The following is a 17,232-nucleotide window of genomic DNA, read 5'->3' on the forward strand; positions in this document are numbered from 1 at the left end:
AGGGTTAAGCAGAGCACTGAGGTTTGGTAGAGTCACTTCTCTGCAGCTGGGGTCGAGCAGGGACAGATGCTCCTTCCACAGGTAATCACTGACACAGCCTGGCTTTGGGAAGACTTAGTGACAGCACAAGGGCTTAGTTTGATCACCTTTCCACTGCTAGGATTGGGTAGGCCCAGATGTACCTTTCATGGGTAATTGCTGACCTACAGTTGCTCCCCCTAAGCCAAAATCCAAACTCTGAAACTTTTTGAGTGCCAACATGACACTCAAAGGAGGTGGTTATTGGAGCATTTCTGGATTTTCAGGTTAGAGACACTTGACTGGTAAGTAGAATGCAAATATTTGGGCCGGGTGTAGTGGCTCACGCCTGTAATCCTAGCACTTCGGGAGGCTGAGGTGGGCAGATGACAAGGTCAGGAGTTTGAGACCAGCCTGACCAATATAGTGAAATCCCATCTCTACTAAAAATACAAAAATTAGCCGGGCGTGGTGGCACCTGCCAGTAATCCCAGCTACTCAGGAGGCTGAGGCAGGAGAATTGCTTGAACCTGGGAGGCGGAGGTTGCAGTGAGCCGAGATTGCGCCGCTGCACTGGAGCCTGGGCGACAGAGCAAGACTCGTCTCAAAAAAAAAAAAAAAAAGAATGCAAATATTTAATGCAAGCACCAGAATTTAGTTGGCTCACATCTTTACAGCTAGGGTTAGATGGGGCCAGATATTTCCTCTGGTCAATCACTGACCTACAGTTGCCTCTCGACCTGGGGAAGACCTAACGGGAGCACCCAGGCTGCGTGGGGAAGCTGGACAGGGATTTTAACCTGGAAGACCCACTAACCATGTTTCCTGCAGCTTAATACTACTGGCTGGTTTCTCTGGTGTAGCATCTCTGCTAGTTGGAATGCAGGAAGCCACTAGAATTCGCTTTCTGGTGGCTGTGATCCCCATCCCACATTCTTTGTTTTTATCTGACCCCCAGTGGTCCAGCCTTGCCAGTACTCCCAGTGTTTCCTAGGGAACAAGACAGGAGTGTAGCTCCTGCGAAGTATCCCAAAATGGTGGGGAAGCCAAACGTCTGCTTCCCACTCACTCTTCCCACTGTAGAAACTGTGGGTCCAGGGGAATTCTCTGTGTGTGGCACTGTGCCAGTTGGGAGAAGGGCAGCACAGTCAAACAGACAAGTTTCTTACCAATTGTTTGTGGCTTTTCTCCATTCTGGGGTCCAAGGAGGTGTGTCAACCTCACTCCCAAATTCTGGGATATTCAGAATGTTATTTTTGCCTACAGATAGTTGCTCATTGGATTTATCTGAGAACAGGGAATGAAGCCACAGAACTGTTACTCCACTCTCTCTCCCACGTCACTCCAGTGGTTTTGTTTTATATCAAAGTACACATACGTAAGGAATTAGATATAATTCAGATTTAACTGGGCCCCTGCATCTTTATTTGCCAAACCTGGCAGCTCTACTCACGAGTGATCTGAGAGAAAGTTCCCTGGTAGCCTTTTGCAGTTCCTTGCTTCCTGTACCATTGAGAAAATAAGAGATGTGGGGAGCAAAGGTCTTGGTCCCTAAGCCTTCCTGCATCTCTGTATGTGTGTATCTACCTTTGCTCCTCTTTCAAAAGGGTCCCAATGTTCTTACCTAGGGCCAGCCTCTTTTTTTTTCTTTTTTTTTTTTGAGATGGAGTCTCGCTCTGCCGCCCAGGCTGGAGTGCAATCGCGCGGCCCCAGCTCACTGCAACCTCTGCCTCCTGGGTTCAGGTGATTCTCCTGCCCCAGCCCTCCTGAGTAGCTGGGACTACAGGCGCCCGCCACCACACCCGGCTAATTTTTGTATTTTTAGTAGACACGCTGTCTTACCACGTTGGCCAGGCTGGTCTCAAACTCCTAACCTCTGGTGATCTGCCCACCTTGGCCTCCCAAAGTGCTGGAATTACAGGCATGAGCCACCACGCCTGGCCTCTACCCTCTTTTTTATGGACTGATTCCCATTGCTCCTTCTCTTTCTAAGGACCTTGTGTCTGAGTTGTCTCCTCTCTTTTCTGAATTGTTAACTTTTCTTATTCAGCTACAAGATGCTGTAAAATATCCCATCTTAAACTTCCCTTTGCCCCAGGATTGCCTTCTAGCCAGAACACCATTTCTTTACTCTCCTTTAGGCAAAACTTTTAGGAGAAGGCCACACTCTGTCTCCTTGCCTCCCATTCTTTCTTGATGCAGCTCCAAATAGGCCTTGTTGACCAGCCATCTCCTGGCTGCCATCCCAGTGGTAGTCAGACTCAACACATTCCTTTCCTTGATGTCTCAGCAGCACTATGGACGGATATAGACATCTATAACCAGGCCCTCCTGTGAGAAGCATTTTCCTCACTGGGTTTCAGGATGTCATTCTCATTTTCCCATGTATCACTGACCATTTCTTCTTTGTGTATTTTCTTTGCTCCTCTTCTTCCATCCTGACCTTCAAATATTTGAATGCCGCCCCCCAACCTTTGCGTTCGGTGCTTGGATCTTTTTTCTCTATATACAGGTTGAGCATCCCTAAGCCAAAAATCCAAATTCTGAAACTTTTTGAGTGCAAACATGACGCTCAAAGGAGATGGTTATTGGAGCATTTCTGAATTTTCAGGTTAGAGATGCTTGACTGGTAAGTAGAATGCAGATATTTCAAAATCTGAAAAAAATTTGTAATCTGAAACACTTCTGATCCCAAGCGTTTTGGATAAAAGATACCCAATGTGAACTCTTTCTAGGTGACTTCAAACATTATCACATGCTGTTGACTTCAAATTAAAATAGTTGCCAGTGGCCTTTTCCTGGAACTCTTGAATTAAGTACCCAGCTCCCTTTCATGACCGTCATTTGAATGCCTAATAAACATCTCAAACTGAACATAGTAAATAGGTCTTGATGATTTTTTCCTTCACCAACCTGCTCATCTCTGTTTTCCTCATCTTAGTAAATGACACTCTCATTCACCTCATTGCTATATCTCAAATATTGGACTTAACTTGATACCCTTCTTTTTCTTTTCCTTTTTTTTTTTTCTTAAGTCAGAGTCTCGCTGTCAGCCAGTCTGGAGTGCAGTAGTGTGATGTTGGCTCACTGCAGCCTCAACCTCCTGGGCTCTGGGAGTCCTCCTGCCTCAGCCTTCCAAGTAGCTGGGACCACAGGTGCTCACCACCACGCCCAGCTAATTTTTTTTTTTTGGTAGGTACAGGATCCTACTATGTTGCCCAGGCTGGTCTCCAGCTCCTGGGCTCAAGCGATCCTTCCATTCCACCTTGGACTCCCAAAGTGCTGGGATTACAGATGTGAGCCACTGCACCCAACTGATACCTCCCTTTTTCAAATGAAACTTGTAATCGCATTGACAAATGCTACTGGGTCTTCAAAATATGTCAAATGTCCACCCACTTTTCACCTTTTGCATTCCTATCAGTGTGGTCCAGGCCATCACCATCTCCTGCCTGGATTGTTTTATGTATCCTCTGAAGTGGTTTTCCTGCTTCCCCTCTTTCCCCAATCCCCTGTTACAGTTTTTCACACAGTAGCCAGAGCACTGGTTTTAAAATGTAAGTCACAGTATCTCACTGCCCTTCTCAAAATCTTTCATCGACTTCCTGTTACACTTAGAGAAGTAGCCAAAGACCATATTATTTCTACTAGGCCTTCCCTGGCCTGGTTCTTAACCTTTGCTCTGAGCTTATTTCGCAGCTCTCTTGTCGATGCCCACTGTTCCAGCCACAGCAGCCTTGCTGGGCGTCTGCTATGCCAGGTACATCTTTACCTCAGGTCTTTGCACTCGGCTTTGTGTGCATAGTGTCCATCCCTAGATCTATGTGTGGTTCACCTTGTTCTGTTCAGGTGTCTGCTCAGGAGCTCTCTCTTTACCCAAAGCAGTAGCACTTCCTTCCAGCTTATCATACTGTATTCCTCTCTTGCTACATTATTTTCCTTAATAGCATATATTAACTACTTGGGGTGTGTGTGTGTGTGTGTATATATATATATATATATTTTAACTTTTTATTTGAAGTAACTATAAATTTGCTATCTAGTTGTAAGAAATAACATAAATCCAGCATTCCCTTCACCTAGTTTCCCCCAGTAGTGACATGTTGCATAGCTACAATATATTAATATCACAACCAGGAAATTGACATTGACATTGCTACAATCCACCAACTTATTTTCAGATTTCACCAGTTTTACATGCACACACTTGTTGTGTATGTTTAGTCCGTGTGGTTTTATCACATGTGGATTCATGTGAGCACAGTACAGCCAAGCCACAGCATGGTTCTGTCCTGAGGATCCTCATGTTACCCTTCATAGCCATCACTCCTTCCCTCTCCCTCCTCCCTGCTGTGAGATTTTATAATCCCTGCTTATTCCGTGCTGGTTGAGGGGGTTTCCTCATCTTTACTTCTTCAGCACCCAGAGGAGTGCCTGTCACATCATGTATTTGTTCAATGGATCACTTAATCATAAGGCAACGCTCTCCTGTGGGAAGAATTTGGGAAGAAAAGCCACGCCTGTTTGGGGCACATACAGTGTGTCTGTAGTTTGGTGTGATGATCTTTCTTTTCTCATTCCTGCCACTCTCGGATGTTGAAATGCCTGTGACTCTAGCAATAAAATTGCTTATTAGTCAATGCTTGGCTCAGATTAGTTTTTATGATCCAAGTAGTAGGTGTCATGAGTAGAGGCACGCTAATAGCTTATAACTGATTCATGATACCTTCTTTCAACCTCTGACTCAGAGATTTCCTGGGGAGCCAAATCCCCATACCCACTTTACCCTTCGTAGTCAGATTTGAGGTAAAAACTGACCGATGCTGCTTCTTTACCTCCTTTTCTCTTTCCAAATGAAATCCCAGACGTTCCTGCCTAATCAGGTTATATTAGGTTTGAATTTCTTCATAGCATGTTATTATCTTTGCAAATACACACTATATTTTTGGTCTAGAACAAACAGATTTAAGAGCTCTTCCGCCTCTCAAGTTTACGTGTTTATCTTGAAGCACTGAAGGTTGCTGACTGTGTAGTGGGCAGAGGACCAAGTGATGCCGTTTCACCTGACACGTTCACAGCAGAAGTGAGCTCAGATGCAGTCCCTGATGTCAGGTCACCAACTACTCCAGCCTGCAGGAGAGACCTTCCCACCCCCAAGACCTTTGTACTTCGTTCTGTACTGAAGAAACCCTCTGTTAAGATGTGTCTAGAGAGCTTACAGGTAAGAAGAGAGTTAAATTTCCTAAAGCAAATGAATAAAAATGCATTTTGCTTCAAAGTAATACCCTTGAAATGTCATATATCATGCTAGTTTAAAAGGAAATGTCTTACTTGTCTTACAGTAAATTTTTTTCCTCATCTTTTCTTATTAACAACACTGGGTGTAGTTTCTTTTTGTTCTTATTTTTAAAAAATTAAGTATAGTATGTAGTATGCAGAATTTAATATAAGTAGACTAGTTTATAAAGGATCATAATCTTACATAATCTTATTGCACTAACATAATTATATGTTATTGATTCATTTTATATAATTATATAAGTGATATTAATTACTTAATCATAATTAATGTGTCAATCTGTTAAACTGATCATTCCACCCAACATATTTAGTCTTTAAAGTACCTCTTATAGCTATCCTTTTTTCTCTAAGCTCAGTCAATATGAGGAAAGAGGAAGTTGATGGGAACTAGCTGGCATTCATTGAGTAGTTTCTGTTGACAGTTCTGGCATATATATATAGCAGTAGTGCTCCAAGAAAGGTATAGGACCTGTTTGACATACACTTAGGCTTGTAGGTTGTTAAGTGAACCCAGATAAGTCTGCTGTTAAAATCCATGACAGGCTGTCAGTCCATGAGAGGTTGAGAGCCTAGCCTCAGGAGTCAAAATGCCAAGTTTCAGATCTTGACTTGGAAGTGTAATCACTGAGCAAATTATTTGACCTTTCTCTGCTTGGTTTCCTTACCTATAAAAATGTAAAGTTAGTAACTACTTTTAAAGTAATTTGAGCATTAAATGGGATAATATAAAATCACCACGAGTGTCTGGCACCTCAGAAATACAAATCTTTTTTTCAAACCATAAGTATTTTAACATACAAGTATGCCTACAAGCCTGTACTGATCTGTTCTGAAGCCAAAAGGAACTAAATTACCTTCTATTTACATGGATCATTGATGGTCAATTGCTATTTATAAAGCTTTAACAATTTTGTTTAAAGAGCTGATTTGGGGCCAGGTACAATAGCTCACACCTGTAATCCCGTGACTTTGGAAGGCCGAGACTGAAGGATCGCTTGAGCCCAGGAGTTTGAGACCAGTCTGGGACAAAAAAAAAAAGCTGATTTGGGTCTGTAATACACACAGCACTGCTTGTTCATATCTTCTCCTCAAAAAGACTTCACATCTGAATGATCCATGGAACTCTTACTTTCTAACAATATGACACAGCAAATATTAAGTCTTGTCATTAGAATCACATAAAAACATTTACAACTGGCCAGGCGTGGTGGCTCACGCCTGTAATCCCAGCACTTTGGGAGGCCAAGGCAGGTGGATCACAAGGTCAGGAGATAGAGACGGTCCTGGCTGACACAGTGAAACCTCATCTCTACTAAAAATACAAAAAATTAGCTGGGCGTGGTGGCGGGCACCTGTAGTCCCAGCTACTCAGGAGGCTGGGGCAGGAGAATGGCGTGAACCCAGGGGGCAGAGCTTGCAGTGAGCCGAGATTGTGCCCCTGCACTCCAGCCTGGGCAACAGAGCGAGACTCCGTCTCCAAAAAAAAAAAAAAAAAACATTTACAACTAATGAAGATGGCAAAAATTAGGAGGCATATAAAATGTGAGTTGTTTGCTGACTTTTCTGATTGTTTTAGTTAAAGATAAATCTAAAAGTAAACATGAGCTTTGTTGTATAAGTTAACTTATTTTGCAATATTGGTATATACATTTTCCTGGTCAGAAAAATGAACTGACTTCAGAGACAGATGAAGGAGATTTGTTTGGGGCAGGACTATTTCTTAGAGCAGGTAATGTTCTTAGAATTGGATGTACAGAAGAAAATGAGGAATTCTTGATAACAAGGACTGGTCAGAGGTTTGGGTTGAGGCCGGATGAGTAGGTGGTGATTAAGAGGGAACTTTGATCCAGTCTGCAGCCCTGGCTGTCTCCTGCTGAGCTTCAGGGGCCCTGTGTTTAGGCTTCTTCTGTCTTTTTATACAGGGCTTACAATATCCCTTCTTTCCTAACTTGCCTACACTGTATTCTTTATTTGGAGAAACACAGGGACAACTGCTACCTTCTTTCCTTGTTTCTTCCTCAAGAATATAGTAATGTAAAAAGATTTAAATACTAAGAATAGGTGTGGTTCCCATGTTTAAAAGACAGAACACGATGTTATACCATTTAACTGTTGGCTTTTTTCTTGTTTTAATGCAGTTCTTCTATCTGAGATCATTTATATAGTTTTCCTCATCTGACACCATATATGGTACTTGTAACCTTCAAATCTGTTGGTTCTGCATCCATGGATTGAACCAACCACAGATAAAAAATTATCAGGGAAAAAAAGTCACAAAACACATAAAAACAAAACATATAACAGCATCATACCATACCTATCAACAATACCATATAGCAATGCCATTTAAAAGTATTCTTTTAGGTTGGGCTCAGTGGCTCACAGCTGTAATCCCAGCACTATGGGAGGCCGAGGCACACGAATTGCTTGAGCTCATGTGTTCAAGACCTGCCTGGGCAACATGGCAAAACTTCATCTCTACAAAAAAATACAAAAATTAGCTGGGTGTGGCAGTGCGCACCTGTAGTCCCAGTTACTCGGGAGGCTGAGGTGGGAGAATGGCTTGAACCTGGGTGACAGGTTGCAGTGACCTGAGATTGCACCGCTGCACTCCAGCCTGGGTGATAGAGCCAGACCTTGTCTCAAAAATAAATAAATAAAAAGTATTCTTTTACATGACATTTACATTGTATTAGGTATTATAAGTATTATTTAAAGTATATGGGAGGATGTACTCAGGTTGTATGTAAATAGTATGCCACTATATAAAAGGAACTTGACCATCCATGGATTTTGGTATCTTCGGGGATCCTAAAACTAATCTCCTGTAGATATTGAGCGATGACCATATGCTATTATTCTAGCTACTCACGTTTTCCTTAGCTTTATTTGCTAGATCAAACATTGAATGAATTTGACCCATGTTTATTGATTTCTATGCTTTAATTTTGCCCTAAAATCCTGTTTTCTAAAGTAGTATCTAGGGGACATAGTTATGATTTGTGCCTGATATCATGGTTTTGAGCCAGAACAATTACTGAAAATAAAGGTAATCTTTAATACTGGAGTATCTATCTGCAGTTGACGGAGAATTTCAAAACTGCTGTTCTTAATGATGATGTCTATATATTTCTATATGTAAAATTATTAATTGATGTTTATTCTGTTTAGGAACACTGTAACCACCTCTGTGATGATGATGGGACTCATCCGAGCTTAATCTCAAATCTCCCAAACTGTTGGAAAGAGAAAGAAGCAGGTAAGAAATTCATACTTGTTTTTAAGCTTGAGGATATCATTTTCATGTTAATAAAACCTAGTATAAGATATGAAATTTTCGGCCGGGCGCGGTGGCTCACGCCTGTAATCCCAGCACTTTGGGAGGCCGAGGCGGGCGGATCATGAGGTCAGGAGATCGAGACCATCCTGGCTAACACGATGAAACCCTGTCTCTACTAAAAATACAAAAAATTAGCCGGGCGTGGTGGCGGGCGCCTGTAGTCCCAGCTACTCAGGAGGCTGAGACAGGAGAATGGCGTGAACCCGGGAGGCGGAGCTTGCAGTGAGCTGAGATCGCGCCACTGCACTCCAGCCTGGGCGACAGAGCGAGACTCGGTCTCAAAAAAATAAATAAAAAAAAAAAAGATATGAAATTTTCTATGATCTATAATGCCTTAGTGCTTCTGAAATAACACGTGAATGAAGAACAGTTGAGAGGGATAGAATCTCCTTGGAGAGCCTCAGAATTGGTCTGTCCATTTTATGGATCCATTTTTAGTGGTGGAATTTGTAAAGAAAATTTATATTTCAATTTTATTAACATTTAATATGCAAATTTTTACTTGGAAATCTGTTACCGTATTTTAATTGGAAATGTGCTTATCTTCTCCATTTTGAATTTGCTCTACCAACAATTATTTTGTACTTTGCTTTACTAGCTATTATACAAATAATAGCTGAATATGATCACATTAAAAGATTCCAGTATATGCCTTTTAGATAAGAAATATAGCTTAATTTTTAAGTTACTCTCATTTATTATCTAATTATAGAAGATGAAGAAAATTTTGAAGCACCAGCCTTTCTAAATATGAGGAAGAGGAAGAGAGTTACTTTTGGAGAGGACTTAAGCCCGGAAGTGTTTGATGAATCTTTGCCAGCAAATACTCCATTGCGTAAAGGAGGAACACCTGTTTGTAAAAAGGACTTGAGTGGTCTCAGTTCCCTGCTGCTTGAGCAGTCACCTATTCCTGAGCCATTACCTCAGCCAGATTTTGATGACAAGGGGGAGAATCTTGTAAGTATGAAAAGCGTGTAACAAGCTTGCCTGTATTTTCATCAGGCTTCACCTGCTTTGCGTGAGCAATAACTATGCTTTGAAATAATGAGATAGACTAAATGATATGCCATGGTTTAAATTAATCTGTTTTGTATGTAGGTTTTTATGAGTTTTTCCCCATTACAAATAATACTTCCCTGACTCCTTGTACATATTGAACAAATTTATGCCAATGAATTTAACAACTTAGGTAAACTGGATACATTCCTTGGAAGACACAAATTACCAAAACTCACTAAAGGTGAAATAAATTACCTCATTATCCCTATATCAACTTAAGATATTTAAATTTTAGTTAAAACCTTCCCACAAAGAAAACTCTAGGTATAGATGATTTTTTTTTTTTTTTTGAGATAGGGTCTTACTCTGTCACCCAAGCTGGAGTGCAGTGGTGCAGTCATGGCTCACTGCAGCCTCAACCTCCTAGGCTCAAGCTATCCTCCCATCTTAGCCTCCCGAGTAGCTGGGACTATGGGCACACATCACCATGCCTGGCTAGTTTTTGATGATTTTACTGATGAGTACTACCAAACACTTGAGCAAGTTAAAATACTAATTCTACACAAGTTTTTCTACAAATTGAAGGGGTAGGTTAATTGATGTCAGCACTGTGATTTCAGCATTAACGTGGTGCTAAAATCAGACAGGCAGTACAAGAGAAGAAAACTGCAGTTCAGTATCCTTGTAAACATAGCAATATATAAAAAGATAATACATCATAATCATGTGAGATTTAACCTTGGGCTGCAAAGTCGTTTAATGTTTGAAAAAACAATCAGTGTAATCTGCCTTGTTAAAAGACTAAGACAGAAATACGATCATCTGAGTAGATGCAGAAAAAGCAGCATACCAACATGGCACATGTATACATATGTAACCTGCACATTGTGCACATGTACCCTAAAACTTAAAGTATAATAATAATAATAATAATAATAATAAAGAAAAAACATTTAACAAAATCTAGTATCCACTTCTCATTTAAAAAATAAAACCTCTGAGCAAAATGGTAATAAAAGAATTTCTTCAAACTGACTAATGTCTATGCAAAACCAACAGTTAATGTCTTACCAACAATTATGTGGAAAAGATTTGCTATCTGTATTTATATTGCCATCTTACTCTGGAGTTCCCTGAATAACATTATAACGTTAGATTGTGTTTATGAATGAATTTTTAAATTTTCTTTATAGGAGTTAGAAATTTAGCAGTATATCATTATGTGTACTTTAGCTTATAAATTTTCTTAGTAGTTTGATGGATTGCAGTTAGTAAATATTTCATTGCAAACATGATTGGTAAATGATATACATATATTTTTCTATTCAATATCTTTGTTTTGCTTTGACTTTTAGAATCTTTTATTGATTACCCATCTTTATGCTTATTATGGTTTCTCCTACCAAAATAAATTCTTACTCTTCTTTTGGGCACATTATGTATTCACTGCATTTAAAGATCTCTAACTTCTACTCTCTTTTCCTCTGTTTAGGAAAACATAGAACCACTTCAAGTATCATTTGCCATTCTCAGTTCTCCTAATAAATCATCAATTTCTGAGACCCTTTCAGGTAGTAACTTGTTTATCTTAAAATCATAAATGTCATTTTTTATATGTGTATATGTTGATTATTTTTGTTTTCTTTTAAAAATTTCATATTTGTTACCACAACATATACTTGGTTTAAAAAAACCTGATAGTATTGGGAAGCTGACATGAAGCTATTCATCTATCCCTTTTCCATTCCAAGCCTCATGCTTCATAATCACCCAGAATTCACTTCCTCAGATGGAATCCCCATTTTGTTAGTTGCTAGAAGCAGTGGAGTTAGCCTCTCAACTCTTAAGTATCAATGACAAACTGCTATTCACAGTTTACAGAATTGACATCTGGATTGTAAGGATCATTCTTAAATATCCAGACTTTTTCCTCAACATTAATGTGGTGTGTTTAGCACATGTGCTTTCCAAGGTCTCTGGATTTTTTATGGTTATGACAAAGCAACAGATTGCTCCCAGCTTTTCTGACAAACCAGGACTTAGCTGGCAGATGTCATGGGATGGGCACCTTTAGTCAGGTGTCTTCCCTGGCGGAAACCCCTTAATGGCTTCTTGTTGACACAAACCAAACCTAGTAGACTCCAAGCCATGTGTTACTAAGTTAGAGCTAAAATTTGAACCACAGTCTATCACATTCCAAAGCCCATACCCTTAAACACATTATACCATCTTTCATTTATATCATTAAAAGTCTGCCGGGTGTGGTGGCTCATGCCAGTAATCCCATTACTTTGGGAGGCTGAGGCAGGCAGATCACTTGAGGTCAGGAGTTCAAGACCAGCCTGGCCACCTTGGTGAAACCTGGTCTGTACTGCAAATACAAAAAAAAAAAAATTAGCTAGGCATGGTAGCGGGTGCCTGTAATCTCAGCTACTTAGGAGGCTGAGGCAGGAGAATCACTTGAACCGGGGAGACGGGGGTTGCAGTGAGCTGAGATTGCACCACTGCACTCCAGCCTGGGTGACAGAGTGAGACTCCATCTCAAAAAAAAAAAACAAGTGGTCAAAATAAAATATTCCTATCCTACACTTTAAATAAAATTTAAAACAAGTAAAGTATTTTCATGGTTATCTTAATGTCCTTTATTGTGATTTCATTATACAAAATGTATCGTGGAATAAATGGGCATTCATGAAAATACATGCGTTTATTGTAATGTGATTTATTCTGCTATCTTAGCTTGGTAATATGTTAAGCAGTCACTATGGAAAGAGGTGAAAGTTTCTGAGTATCCAGTAAACTTAAAGTTTTTTAAAATGAAAAAAAAAATTGGATTTCAAAATTTCTGCTGCTTGGCTTCTCTTTTTTTTGTTTAGATATGGTATTAAAGGTGGATTTCCTAAACACAGTGTTTCCAAAGGAAGATGTATGTTATAGTTTTTGGTTTCCTACCCTGATTTAGCTTTTGTCTTGTTTTTCAGGCACTGATACCTTTAGTTCTTCAAATAACCATGAGAAAATATCCTCTCATAAAGTTGGTAGAATAACAAGGACTTCTAACAGAAGAAATGTAAGTGTTTGTGTTTGGCACAATGTATTTGTTTTTAAATCATGCAATATACTTTTGTTTTCATGGCCAAATGATAATGGGTGAATCTTAGTTTAATCAGTGTCATTAAGAATTAATACTTTGGCTGGGCGCCGTGGTTCACGCCTGTAATCCCAGCGCTTTGGGAGGCCGAGGCAGGCGGATCATGAGGTCAGGAGATTGAGACCATTCTGGCTAACATGGTAAAACCCCATCTCTACTAAAAATACAAAAAAAATTAGCCGGACATGGTGGTGGGCACCTGTAGTCCCAGCTACTAGGGAGGCTGAGGCAGGAGAATGGCATGAACTCGGGAGGTGGAGCTTGCAGGGAACCGAGATGGTGCCACTGCACTCCAGCATGGGCGACAGAGCGAGACTCCATCTCAAAAAAAAAAAAACTAATACTTTATCCTACCTAGCATGTAACCTATAAGGTGATAGTGTGTTTCTGATTTGATTTTAATTCTATTAGAAGAAAAATCTAAAAAGATGCTTTCAGAGCTGTGTTAACATGGAAGTTAACAAAATTTGTTTGGGATCTGTATGATTTTATGAATTTCGTTGAGGTGAAAGTGGAGAAGATCAGCATGTAATTAACAGAACCAGAAAATGGTATAAGTATAACCTTTTTTAAATTATGCTTCAGTCTGTTTTTTAACACTTGGTTTCAACTGAGAGTTATATATAAGCATAACTCCCATTGAATGCATGTCTTTTGCTATTTTGTTAAATTAGATAAAATTTGGATTTTTGTTTATAACATCATCAAGTATAAACATATACTCTCATGGGGTATTTAGCTGATAGGGTTGGATGTTAAACCCAGGATTCAAACCTAGATAATCTAAAAATTCATGATTTTTTCCCCATAACCCCGTAGTTAGGTGCTAAATTGTAGGTTCTTAATGAGTAGTTGCTGAATGAATAAATTTACGAATTCTTAAGCTGTTTTTTCTTTCTTCCCTAATATAATTGGGTAATGTATGTATACTTCTGGGTCTGCATTTGATAGTTCAGAAATTGGTAATTACCATTTCCACCAATTTTCATCAAAGTGCTTTTAATAAGGTTTGTGAATTAAGAACAAATGGGATCTAAAGTGGTAGAAGCGTCCTGGGAAGCACAAGAGTGAGAGCTGCACATTAACATGTAATTGCTCGTGCTTTATGGTATCCTTACTTTACACTTTCTTTATAGCAATTGGTCAGAGTTGTAGAAGAGAGTGTTTGCAACTTATTGAATACAGAAGTTCAGCCTTGTAAAGAAAAGAAAATTAATAGGAGGAAGTCTCAAGAAACAAAGTGTACAAAGAGAGCACTTCCTAAGAAGAATCAGGTAAGCGTGTGTTTAAAGATATAATAAAGAGTAGAAGTGGTGTGTTTCCTTATTGTATAATTAGGAAAATATGGAAACACATTTTTTTCCAGTTGACTTTGGACCAAGATTATTAATGCAATCTTATCGTGGAGTAGAATGTGGTGGGGGGGTTATATACTTAACTCTGAATTACCTAAGGGGCACTTTTGCATCTTCTTCATCTTCTTGTGTTTCGTACTTCCTGCACAGTAAATTAATAGGCACTCAAACCTGAAATTAATTCTCATCTTTGAATCTACCCCAACATATTACCCTATTGGGAATCCTGATTTTTTTAGGCAGGGTTGAGTGTGCCGCTTGCTACTTCTTAGATTCTCTTCTTCCAGTTGCTGAATCAAATTTTTCCCTAAATTTAAGGAAAAATTTAGAAACTAGCTCTCAGTCTTTCTTAACACTTCTGTTCGTCTCAGATACCCTTACAGTCCATGTGGTTAGCCAGTTTAACACCTTAACCCAGTTCCTTTTCCTTCTCCAGCTCAGTGATCTGGACTGCACAATCCGAAGCCACCTACTCACTTTTGCTGCCATTCTTACAACTTGTTACTGCCTAACACCTTCGCACGTGTAGCAGTGCTCATTCTCTGACCCCCAACTTCCTGTCCATCCGGCCTACTCACTCCCTTACTCTGGAATTCCTTCTGTACTGCTAAGCTTTCGATACACCTTAAATTCATGTTTCCCTCTTCATCCTGAACTGAGTGAACTGTTTCCAACTCTTGTCAGGAATCTCAATTCCGGATCCTTTTCCTTCCACCTCATCCATCCAGCAAAATTTCCAGTCTGACTGAGTTATCCTCTCTTCCATCTGACATAGCCCCTAGAGACACTCACACAGGAGTTGGGGGTAGTACTACTACACATTCACTGACATCTGGCCTTCTTCACCCCTTTGCCGCTTCACTTTATTTTTAATACTAAAGCCAGTGCATACTTTTCAGTCCTGTTCTTAATGGACATCTTAGCATTTGACATGATGGAACACTCTTGTACAGTCTCTGTCTAAGGTTTGTTTTCTGTCCCCCATTGTTAAATGTTTGTATTTTCCAGAATTCTCTTCTTTGCCCTTGTAAATTGTTTATTTTCTGGGTAATTTCATATACAGCATGGTTAATGACCATATATGAAGACCAGAACTTCCTGATGTATAAATCTGTGTTCAACTACGTACTAGACATCTGTCTTTAACCATGCTGTGTCAAAATCAGCATTTCTAAAACTAAACTTATCAATCTATACACCCACCCAAAACATTCCATAAACTTCCTTCCCCCTCCATGAAATAAAAATGACTGCTTTTCTTGGTTGAATAGCACAGAGATCCTTAAGTCATTAAATCCAGAAGGAACTGGGTGTTTTCCTGCTCTAGTTCCCTTTTTTAGGTCACACACTCTTGATAAAATGATGAAAGATTATCTTGCTGAAAAAAATACCATTAATTGAGAAATATACATACAACTTACTACATTAGAAATTGATTTCCTTCCTGTGTGTGTGTATATATATTTTAAAGCACTCTTACAAAGAATATACACCTATTCATATAAAATTATGGCCAGAAAGTACAAAAAGGATTGAGCATTAAGTCACTGCAATCCCTCCCAGTACTTGCTGTATTAATACCATTTAGGTAATAAAAGGAATACACTTAGAATAGCAATGAGAGGAGGAAAGGGATGAGGAGGGATATTGAGAAACCGACGACAGCCTTCAATGAATTTCTAGAAGACCAAGCAGATGGGAGCATGTTGATAGATAAAAAAAAGTGGAAAGATTTACAGCTCAGAATGTGCTAGGAGGGAGCTAGAGAGGAGCTGGGAGCCGACCTGTTCATGGGAATCCCAAGAGACCCTGGGCCAGAATTGGCAGGTACGATGGATGGTGAGAGTGAAGGGTGGTACTGAAAAACAGAGAGATGAATTGAAGTCCTATACGTGGGACAGTTTGCACCAGTTGGCACGCCAGCCCCCTCCCAACCTGATGCTCAGAACAGATGTTGTCATCTAGATTAAAGCCCTCATTCTTGCATTTGCAAAGTCCCACAGTCTTGACAGCCAGCTCCTGCCCTAATGCAAATCCTGACAGTTGACACTCCAGCATTCTGCCCCACCCTGCCCCATGCAGAGTTCCTAGGTAGGATTTCCATGCAGGAAAGAGACTGAGCTGGAAAGCAGAGGAAACCTATATACCAACTTACCCAATCTTAAATAAGAAACAAGACAACTGAATAGAACAAATAGCATGAAAGAGAAAAGACCAATGTTAATAAGGTTAAAAACTGACCTCAGAAATAGGTTATTCAAGGAATAGAAGGAAATTTTACATACATAAATACTCTACTCCAATTTAAGAAAATATCATCTGCATAAAAGTAAGGAGATACTGTGAAAAAGGAATTGCAAAAACATAAAATTTAGTAGTTGGGCAAAAGAATTAAAGTTAAGGAAAGTCTCCCAGAAGATAGAGCAAAAGAAAGACTGGAAACGAGAATCTAGGAGACAACATAGGACTCTTAGGAAAAAGAAGGAGAAAATAGAATGGGAGAAGTCATCCAAATAAAAGAAGAGGATTTCCCAAAAATAGAATGGAAGAAATTATTCAAATAAAAGAAGAGGATTTCCTAGAACTGAAGAAAGGAGTCTTCAAGTTAAAAGCGCCCACTGAATGCCTGGTACAATGAAGAAGGGCCAGGTGGGTAGGCCTGTAACTGTGAAACTGAACAATAAGGATAATAAGGAAAGTGGGCTTTTCCTACAGAGAAATAAGAATCAGAGCGGCATCAAGTCTAACAATAGCCTGAAAGCTACAAAATCATACAAGAGTTCATTTAAAGCTTAGAAGAAAATTTCAACCGAGTATTCTACACTCAGCCAAAGTCTCAATGAAGTGTGAAGGAAAAAAAACATTTGAGTGTTTCTTTTCTTTTTATTTTGAGAAGTCTCACTCTCACGCAGGCTGGAGTGTGGTGCTGTGGTCACTGCTCACTGCATGCTTGACCTCCCAGGCTCAAGTGATCCTCCCACCTCAGCCTCCTGAGTAGCTGGGACTACAGGTGCACGCCACCATGCTTGGCTAGTGTTGTTTTTTTTTTTTCTTTTGAGATGAAGTCT

At 39.8% G+C, this 17,232-nt stretch overlaps 1 protein-coding gene across 5 annotated transcripts in view; it reads left to right on the top strand.

Annotated features, from left to right (window-relative positions):
• Positions 1-17,232, top strand: part of CDCA2 (cell division cycle associated 2) — a 111,184-nt gene that overhangs the window by 16,714 nt on the left and 77,238 nt on the right. For all 5 annotated transcript variants that reach the window (XM_054561363.2, XM_002818918.6, XM_054561364.2 and 2 more), the window contains exons 8-13: positions 5,028-5,239; positions 8,491-8,578; positions 9,372-9,616; positions 11,151-11,229; positions 12,640-12,728; positions 13,946-14,083. In XM_054561363.2, the coding sequence (XP_054417338.2) occupies positions 5,028-5,239; positions 8,491-8,578; positions 9,372-9,616; positions 11,151-11,229; positions 12,640-12,728; positions 13,946-14,083 (851 nt within the window). The remainder of the gene's footprint in view (positions 1-5,027; positions 5,240-8,490; positions 8,579-9,371; positions 9,617-11,150; positions 11,230-12,639; positions 12,729-13,945; positions 14,084-17,232) is intronic.

Source organism: Pongo abelii, chromosome 7 (assembly GCF_028885655.2).
Source record: "Pongo abelii isolate AG06213 chromosome 7, NHGRI_mPonAbe1-v2.0_pri, whole genome shotgun sequence".
NCBI classification, from domain to species: domain Eukaryota; kingdom Metazoa; phylum Chordata; class Mammalia; order Primates; family Hominidae; genus Pongo; species Pongo abelii.